Raw genomic sequence first — 9,925 nt, 5'->3', positions numbered from 1 at the left:
TAGCACCCTTTATAATATGTAAAAATGTGGGACCACCACTAGCTATCTTTTAACTTGAGATCGTTGTTAACCAATGACTAACAGTTGAGATTATTACCAATGACTCAATGAGGTGGTGGTCCATTGACAAAAACAAAGTCTTTAAACACCTTAGAAGAAAGAGGTATTAGATTCGAATCTCATAAATGACAGAAATAAAAGAAATTTATCGTTAAAAAAAATTTGAGATTATTAAAATCCGTTATTCAATCAACAATTAATAAACATGACTTTTCAACTCACAACCAAAATAACTCGCCCCAAGGGCAAATTCGTCAACTCAAATACCCCGATCCAGATCTGGCACAACACCCACCATCAGATCAAAATAAACCCACCACCAACCGTCAGATCAAAATTCAAAGAGCGGCCCTCAAATATTTCAAAAAACCCCCAATCCCGCTGCTTCCATTTCTTTTTACACACAACGTTCCAATCGAAACCAAAACCTGCAACTAATCTCTCAATCTCACAACAACACACACTAACTCTGTGTTTTTACACCAAAAATGTCCAGTCGCCATGACAAAGGAGTCAATGTTCAGGTCCTCCTTCGTTGCAGGTACTGTTAACGTTCGTTAGGGTTTACGTTTCCTACAATTTGATTATAATTTTGATGTATTCTAATTAGGTTTGATCTGATTGTTTATGATTGTTTGTTATTGTTGTTATTATCAGGCCGTTTAGTGACGATGAGCTGAGGAACAACGCTCCGCATGTAGTGACTTGTAATGACCAGCAGAGAGAAGTTGCGGTTTCGCAGAGTATTGCCGGAAAGCAAATCGATAGGGTTTTTACGTTTGATAAGGTATCGGTTTGTTAAATTTGTTGTTTGTTTTGATTTGTAGTAATTTGAGTGTATTGGAAGTTTGTGAGTTGTGGATTTTTAGACCTAGGGTTTGTTCTTTTGCTCTGATGATGATGCATTGATTGTTTTCGTGGTTTTAGAAAGCGAGAAGCGCATAAAAGTGACAAGGTTTAAAAACGAGGCGCAAAAGGTCTAACGCTTTTTTGTACACGAGGCGCAAATTATTATGTAACTTTTTTTTATATATTTCCTATAGGATTTAAGCATTGCTTGCTCAATATTTAGACCCAATTAAGCTTTATATATGTTTTGATATTGAAATTATGTACACTTAGAACCTGAAAAGCATGCTGTACCACAACTTATTGCAAAAAATATGGGAAATACATGAGGCGTGCGCCTCAGGTGCACCTCTGGGTCAATGTTTTTGCCAGTAAACGTGCCTTAGCAGAAGCTCCCTTCTCATTATGAGATTAGCTTAATTCAGAAGCTCAGGGAATAGAACTGGTTTACACAAATCAAAAAATGTTTGATGGCATAAAGTAGTTGTTGATTATATGTTAGTGTTGAATTAACCAACAATTGTAGCATTCTAAGTGAATATTTATGTTTTTAAAGTACAATTATAGCGCTTTGTACTTTGTTAGTTCAATTCATGCGTGGCTTTAAATTTTAAGTGGTTTCTGTGTTGACTTTCTAGGTGCTTGGTGAGCCTTGAGGTTTGGATCGATTAGATCTAAGAAAGTGATTATCGTTAAGAAGAATTGCATGGTGCAGCATGGGTTTAGTAATTAAGTGCCATTTTGTTTTTGGATGCAGGTTTTTGGACCTAGATCTCTTCAAAAAGATTTATATGAGCAAGCAGTCATTCCCATTGTAAAAGAAGTGTTAGAAGGATTTAACTGTACGATATTTGCGTACGGACAGACAGGAACGGGGAAAACATACACCATGGAAGGTGATTGCAAAAGGTCAAAGGTAGTCAGTCACATATCCTTACAGTCAATCTTACGGCTAACTCCATTACTTCTTTGTTATTACCAACTTACATTGTTCGGTTAATCAATCAACAGAGCGGGCCGAAAGGCGAGTTACCTTCCGGAGCAGGAGTAATCCCTCGAGCCGTCAAACAAATTTTTGATACTTTAGAACACCAAAACGCAGAGTATAGCGTTAAAGTAACTTTCTTGGAGCTATATAACGAAGAGATCACCGATTTACTTGCTCCGGAAGAAATCACTCGGGTTGTCGAAGAAAAACAGAAAAAGCTTTTGCCGCTTATGGAAGACGGTAAAGGTGGAGTTCTTGTAAAGGGATTAGAAGAAGAGATCGTGACGAGTGCTAGCGAAATTTTTTCTTTGTTGGAAAGAGGGTCTGCGAAACGTAAAACTGCAGAAACCTTGTTAAACAAGCAATCAAGGTCTTGAGTTATTCTGTATTATTGAATTATCTCTACTGTTGATGTTAAGTTTTTTTGTTATCTTAATGGTTACTTGTTTTTCAGTCGGTCACATTCGTTGTTTTCTATAACTATCCATATCAAAGAGGCTACACCGGAAGGTGAAGAACTGATCAAATGTGGCAAACTGAATCTGGTTGATTTAGCTGGTTCCGAAAATATTTCTCGATCTGGAGCCAGGGAGGTATTTTTTTCACCAAGTTTTTATTGATAATCAAGAATGCTAAATGCGTTTCTTAGAACGCATATGAATTTGCGATTAAATTATATATATGAGTAAAATGTCATTTTCGTCTTTGAGGTTTGGCCAGTTTTCCGACTTTCATCGAAAGGTTTGTTTTTCCGCATCTGGATCCAAAAGGTTTGAAATCTTTCTATTTTCATCCAGCTTGTTAACTCCATCCATTTTTCTCTGTTAAGTCAGGGGCATTTTTGTCTTTTTTGTTAACTTAAAGGGCAATTCGATCTTTTGAATACTTGCACATTATTCTAAATGCTTGTACAATGTACATAAAGTGAAAAAGACCGAATTGCCCTCAAGCTAACAAAAAAGACGGAAATATTCTTGACTTAATGGAGAAAAATGGATGGAGTTAACAATCCTGATGAAAATGGCAAGATTTCAAACCTTTTGGATCAGATGCGGAAAAACAAACCATTGGACGAAAGTCGCAAAACAGGCCAAATCTCATAGACGAAAAAGACATTTTACGTATAATCTTTTATATAGATTCATTTTTTCTTAACAATATAATTTCTAAATATTTAGGGGCGTGCAAGAGAAGCCGGAGAAATAAACAAAAGTTTACTTACTCTAGGACGAGTAATAACAGCGCTAGTTGAGCATCTTGGGCACATCCCTTATAGGTTTGGATGAACTCATAAAGTTGTAACATTACATTTTTTCCGTTGCTCTTTATAAATGATGGTTTTCATGTTTTAACTTTGGTGTTTTACGTAATCCAGAGATAGCAAGTTGACTCGTCTACTACGTGATTCATTGGGTGGACGGACCAAAACGTGTATTATTGCTACCGTATCTCCTGCTGTTCATTGTCTTGAAGAGACTTTGAGCACATTGGACTATGCTCATAGGGCAAAAAATATCAGGAACAAACCGGAGGTAAATCAGAAGATGATGAAAACAACTCTTATCAAAGATCTGTATGGTGAAATTGAAAGACTCAAAGCTGGTAAAACAAATGTCTTTTTTTGTTTGATAATGCAATGACGAGATGAAAACACAATGACAGTTAGTTTGTCATCTTATTGTACTCACAGAGGTTTATGCCACACGTGAGAAAAATGGCGTTTATATACCAAAAGACCGATATTATCAAGAGGAGTTGGAACGCAAGGTACCAGATTCTCTTTCAGTTTTCATTGTGTATCTGTGCTGGTTATAGATAATCATATATTCTTGTGTATAAGTTTGAATTATATGATTAAATGTTCTTTTTATGTGTAGTCAATGGCAGATCGAATTGAACAAATGGAAGCTAAGATAGAAAACCAACAAGAGGTATTTTGTATAAATATTTGCGTTATATTTTATGCAAAGTAAAATTGTTCACTTGTTAATTTCTCTTTCCACAGCAATTTAACGAGCTGCAAACTAATTACAATGCGCGTGTTCAAGAGTGTTCCAATTTGACCATCAAGCTTAATTCTACTCAGGTAAGTCAAACTATTATTTAACACGCATTGCTGTTGTACTTCTTACACGATTGTACATTTGTACCATTCTTATTATTTGCTCTATTTCTATCAACTATGTTGTTTAGAATAAGCTTGATGAAACCAGCAAGGAGTTGTCGAACGCTCAGGAAGAAGTAAAAAGATGTCAGTATACGATTAAGGAGCGGGAATTTATAATACGTGAACAGAAAAAAGCAGGTATATGTGGTTGTTTTACAATGTTCAATACTTGACTTTTTAGCAGATGTATATCTAATGATCAAATTGTGAACAGAAAATGCACTCGCAAATCAAGCTTGTGTCCTGCGGTCTAAATTAGAAAGATCCTATAAGGACAATGCTTCGTTGTTTATGAAGATCGGTATGCTTCGTTTAATAGTTTAAGTTTTTACTAAAGTTACTGTAATCATATTTCACACATTACATATCTATATATGCAGCAAGAGAAGATAAAATGAACGCTGAAAACCGATCCGTTGTGAATAAGTTTGAATCTGAGCTCAAAAAAGACGTTAAATCTCTATGCAACACTGTCGCGACTTCAATGTCTCAACAAAATGAACAACTTGAATGCATCGAGAAGTTTTGTCACACTTTCATTAACCTTAATGATAAGGTACTTTTCGAGTTTCCTTAACATCATTCTGCTTTGATTGTTTGTATACTCGAGTTTCATCATTAAATTGTTGTTTATAATACGTTTTAGGCCATGATTGACTTGAAAAAGAAAGTTAATGGTTCGAGAGCGTTGTATGTTTCTCACATTGAGGAACTGCAAAACGTTGTACTTTTGCACAAAGCAAACTCTAATGCGAACTTAGAGGACGTTAAATCTTCGGTTTCTTCCAACGCCGGTTCTATTGAAGAAGTAAGTTATATAACATATTGAATTTGTATTCATTTATTATACGTACAAGCTGTGCATGAATTCACCGCAAGTTGTTAATCAGCTACTAACCGAAGAAGCTACCAAAGGAATTTCGATTTTTAACGAGCTACAATCCTCTTTATCAACTCAACAAGGAGAAATGGCACATTTTGCTAGAGAGCTTCGACAGGTAATTAGCATTCATATAGTTTCTAATAATAAATAGGGGTGAGCAATAACTGAACTGAAAAAAAAGCCGAACCGAAATTAACCAAAGATCGAATCAACCAATAATCGTTATCGGTTATTGTTTTTACCCGCCGAACTGAACTGAACCATACATTTTTCATATATTTCAAGTTTTATATCTCATATGTGTATACTTTCATTTCATTTAATTATACCTCCATTTCATGTATTTTTATCTCCAATACATGTATTTCTAAGCAAAAATTTTAGTCCAAGTTCGGTTCCGGTTATTTAACTGAGAATAACCGAACCGGACCGAAAACAAAAAAAACCCGAATAAACCGAACCGATTAACTGAAAATCGAATGGTTAATGAAATAGATTAACTGATGACTTCGGTTACGGTTTCGGTTAATGTTAATAACCAAATAGAACCGAATCGTGCACACCCCTAATTATACAGGACACCATTGTTTAAAATAACCTACTAATATTTTTTCTTTTCTGGATTTTGAATTTTTCAGAGATTTAGTGTCAGTGTTGAACATTCAGTTGATATATCCAAGTACATTAATGAATTCTTCGATATGCTGATGAAAGAATCCAAAGAGCTAGCGAGTCACGCTGTTCAAGTCGATGGGAAACAAACAAACAACATTGATGAATTTAAGAAGGCATACGCGGTAAATAATGGACAATGTTAACTACAAGTTTATGAAAAGTTAAAAACAATCATTATATCATTACATTCTATATTGTATTTCCAGGAACACTCAAAATCCGATGCACAAAAACTCATCGCTGAAGTTACAAGTTTGGTCTCTAACCATATTTGTCGTCAAAAAGAGATGGTTTGTTTTTTGTAATGCCTTTTGTTTTGTTTTTTTTTTTTAGTTGAAGAAAGATTGATGGTCGAGTTGTGAATGTACAGGTGGATGCTCGGCTCGCAACTATCAGAGAAACGGCTGCAGGAGGCAAGAAGGTTTTGGAACAACACGTGTCATCTGTTGACAGAATCACATCGAATGCCAAAAGAAAATGGCAAGATTTCTATATGCAAGCGGAAAACGATGCTAAAGAGAATGCAGTTTTTGCTGCTGCAAAACACTGCCGTTTCGAGTCGGTGTTACAGAAAACGTAAGCAAAAGTTGTTTTCAAGCTATGCAGTTAATATCGGTGATACATCGGTGTCAAATATTGGTCAGAATATCGGTATCGATATTATCGGCGATATTGACCAATATCTGACCGATATATCACCGATATTTGACCGATATATCACTGAATATATATAAATTCTGCATGATATTAAAATTACTGATATCTCAAGTATCGGTCCCTGACCGATATCCGATATTACCGCATTAACTGCATAGTTTATAAGTTGCAATCTCCTTTGGTTAATTATTCTACATTTAAACTGCGGCTCTTTCATTCAGTGTTGATGCTACTGAATCGGCTCTAAACCATTCGAAAACAACACATGACTCGGTGATTGAAATGGGAAAACAACATCTCACAGCAGTGGACACCCTTATCAGGTTAGTTATCTTATTTAGTGTTAGCTTTGTGGTTTTTGCACTTATTCTAATATTAATCATGGTATGATGCAAACAAGTAACGGTAAAATATAACAATGAATGCTGCAGGAGCGCGTTAGATAGTAACGATCAGCATGATCATGAGTTTAATTCTTTAAGGGTGACCGCTAAAGATGACGTGTTGAAGACTAGTGAAGATATATCAAAGCACACAGACAGTAAGTTTCTTTGAAACATTTATTTTTTTAACTTTCTCTTTTGTTTTTGATTTTTTTTGTAGTAATGTTTTTTTTTTTATCGGATGTTTTCTCTAGGTACATCAGAACAGGAAAGAAATGTCATTTCTTCGATACAGGAAACAACAAAATCTCATATTAAAAATCTTGAGAGCTTACGTGAAGGCCATGCAACTCAATCTTCCGTAATAGAGCAGAAGGCTCATGATACATTCCACGACAAATACATGGTAATGGTTCGGGCCGGGTCGACCCACAATCTATATCTTTTACCCTTTTAGATAAAGTTTAAAAGAGTAAAATGTCATTTTCGTCTCTCTGAGGTTTGGCCGGTTTTGTGACTTTTGTTCAAAGGTTTGTTTTTGCGCATCTGGATCCTTAAGGTTTGAAATCTTGCCATATTTATCCGGCTCGTTAACCCATTCATTTTTCTCCGTTAAGACAGGGGTATTTCCGTCTATTTGTTAACTTAAAGGGCAATTCGGTCTTTTTCAAGGGTATTCGGTTTTTTTACATAAAGTGAAAAAGACCCGATTTCCCTAAAGTTAACAAAAAAGATGGAAATACCCCTGAATTAACAGAGAAAAATGGATGAAGTTAACGGGCCGGATGAAAATGACAAAATTCAAATCTTTTGGATCCAGATGCGAAAAAACAAACCTTTAGACGGAAGTCGCAAAACTAACCAAACCTGCAAGGACAAAATGGCACATTTTACTCTAAACTAAAGTTTAATTACTAGTTTGTGTGGCAAAGAAAAATATAATAATGATTTAAAATATCAAATGACATGATTAAAAAAGTGTATTAAAAATAAATTTTGGGTTACGTTCGACTTATTCGCTTCTAAGCTATCATATTGACTATATGTTGTTATCCAGGATTATGAGCCATCTGGAAACACTCCTATAAGAAATGATAAGGATGTTCCAAGTAAAGGGAGCATAGAATCACTTAGAGCAATGCCAATGGAGAGTTTATCAGAAGAATTCCGAGAAAATAACTCGTTCGAATCGTTTACAGGGAACGAGTCAAAGATTTGTTCTACTCCACGGCCACCGTTGGCACAAATCAACTAATAACGCTGTTGTTTCGGTTCAAAGGAAAACTTCATGTACAGAATTCTGTGTCGTATTGTTCCTGTCTGTATATGATCGATCAATGGCGGATGGATCACCTCTGAACAAATCCCTGCTTGGGATTTTTGGTTAACCATTTGTTTACTCCTTTGAAAAATCATTTAATCCGGTTTTGTAATATTAATGATTGGATAGTAAGAGCTTCATATTTGTTAAGAGGTCAAATAGTTTCAGATGAAAACAAGTTGTGGTGTTGTTCAAGCTTTGTATTAGTTGGCACATGATTGTTATGAAGTGTGACAGTTACATTTATGACTTGTTTGGTAGTTTCTTTGTGTGAATGTGTTATAACAGTGGCGGCATCAGAAACTTTTAATCAGGGGTTGGTATTGATCCAAACAAATAAGTATAAATAATAAATTATCTATTTTTATCAATGGACTCTAGCTTACTGGGACTAGACGTTTATTATCGCTAATGGTGGAGTTTAGGAATAAATAATCAAGGGGTGTTCAGCAGCTAAAAAAAATTAACCAAATGCAAAAAAAAAAAAAAAATCCCTTGAAAATTTAAAGTTGAATGTGAACAAGTAAAAAAAGAATTAATTAACTAAATGAAAAAACACTTTGAAAATTTAAAGCTAAATCAAATAAGCGTATAAAAAAATTAATTGTCTCGATTGAAAAAATATTAATTATTATTAAGTAAATAATATTTTACAAAACAAAAGTAGAAAATGTTAATGTGGTTCAGTGGTTGACTTAGTTTTCTATTGGCTGAACTTAGAAAAAAGGACAAGACATAAAGTCACCTAGTGATAAAGTACCAAAATGCCCTTATCTTCTTCACAAAACTTTGATATTCTCCACGCAAGTTTTTCTACAAATCCTTGAAAAAGTATTCCGGCTAACATCGTTTTTTCATCCTTTTTCTTTTACTACATATATATTCTTTGCTTTAAGTAATCTTTACCATAAATATGAAGGGTCAAACAACAAAGATCTACTCGTTGAATGTTATCCTCTGTAAGTAAAACTTGAGTGGCCGGGAAGTCAACAAAGGCTAGAGGCCATTGAAAAAATTAGATAATTTATTATTTATATTTATTTATTTGTTTGTAACAATACTGACCCCCGTTAAAAGTTTCTGGTTCCACCACTGCTTTTAATAATCATTCTCTAAATATTTTTAATGTAAATAGCATCTGTTTTGTTCCTTTGGATGTACACCATTTCAAAAATTAATCTGTAGCAATCTCTTTTTTATAACGTACTTTGAAAAATAAGTTTTTAAACATCTAAAAAAGTTAATTAGAGTATATAAGTCTTATCTAAAATTTTTAAACATTTCAAAAGAAAATAACTAGATTATCTAACCAAGGTTTATCCAAAATTTTGTATAGATTGAATACCTATCAATTATACATGTATAGGACTAAAAATAAGGATTTTTTATAGGGGTGAAATTTGACAACTTCAAAACTAATGTTTTTAGGAAGGGGGTGTAAAAAGTAAAAGACGAGGTGCATTTAGCCAATCCTTTGTAAAAATGGGATTTTTTTTTGAGAAGTGTACGAAGTGTTTAAAACCCTTAGATCTTGTAGTTGATGGTTGAGATAAAAAATGCTTAAAATGTAAATTATGTTTTAATTTTATTGACTAACAAGTTGTATTGCATATTTTTGTTGCTTATTTATATAGTAATAATTTGGCTAGACTAGGGGTTATTTGTATCTTTTTGTTTAAATAAAAAAACTTCCATCAACTTCAATGCACATATAAGTTTCATACGTCTTTTTTAAACGTCAATAACTTCTTACACGTAACTTCTTAAATAAAATTACATCATAATAACGAAATCTGGAAACATTGTATTGTGTTTAAGTTAGGGTGTTTTAACATCTAAAATCTGGAAACATTGTATTGTGATTCAAGTCATGGTGTTTTAACATCGGGAATAGCAATACAATCATCTTAGATGGTGTTAAAACACCATGATTTGAAATAAC

The 9,925-nt window shown here is 34.0% G+C and overlaps 1 protein-coding gene across 1 annotated transcript; it reads left to right on the top strand.

Moving 5' to 3' along the window:
* Window positions 1–441: 441 nt before the first annotated feature.
* LOC110873314 (kinesin-like protein KIN-5C) lies at window positions 442–8,229 on the top strand. The gene is made up of 22 exons (XM_022122244.2): window positions 442–601; window positions 718–847; window positions 1,667–1,825; window positions 1,921–2,267; window positions 2,352–2,490; window positions 3,076–3,173; window positions 3,273–3,499; window positions 3,588–3,664; window positions 3,775–3,828; window positions 3,903–3,983; window positions 4,091–4,202; window positions 4,279–4,365; window positions 4,445–4,620; window positions 4,711–4,872; window positions 4,955–5,062; window positions 5,586–5,744; window positions 5,829–5,912; window positions 5,993–6,198; window positions 6,501–6,602; window positions 6,711–6,820; window positions 6,917–7,068; window positions 7,720–8,229. The coding sequence occupies exons 1-22, from the start codon at window positions 549–551 to the stop codon at window positions 7,915–7,917; spliced, it is 3,021 nt and encodes a 1,006-aa protein (XP_021977936.1). The 5' UTR covers window positions 442–548; the 3' UTR covers window positions 7,918–8,229.
* Window positions 8,230–9,925: the final 1,696 nt, after the last annotated feature.

The sequence above is a fragment of the Helianthus annuus genome, chromosome 8, assembly GCF_002127325.2.
Source record: "Helianthus annuus cultivar XRQ/B chromosome 8, HanXRQr2.0-SUNRISE, whole genome shotgun sequence".
Lineage (NCBI taxonomy): Eukaryota > Viridiplantae > Streptophyta > Magnoliopsida > Asterales > Asteraceae > Helianthus > Helianthus annuus.
This window is presented reverse-complemented; position numbering and strand designations above follow the sequence as displayed.

Bases quoted from the DNA above. Each gene is read 5' to 3' on its own strand.
- LOC110873314 (XM_022122244.2), top strand. From the start codon at position 549: ATGTCCAGTCGCCATGACAAAGGAGTCAATGTTCAGGTCCTCCTTCGT. The intron at 3,829-3,902 runs GTATTTTGTATA...CTCTTTCCACAG, and splicing joins AGATAGAAAACCAACAAGAG to CAATTTAACGAGCTGCAAAC. The intron at 6,603-6,710 runs GTTAGTTATCTT...TGAATGCTGCAG, and splicing joins GCAGTGGACACCCTTATCAG to GAGCGCGTTAGATAGTAACG.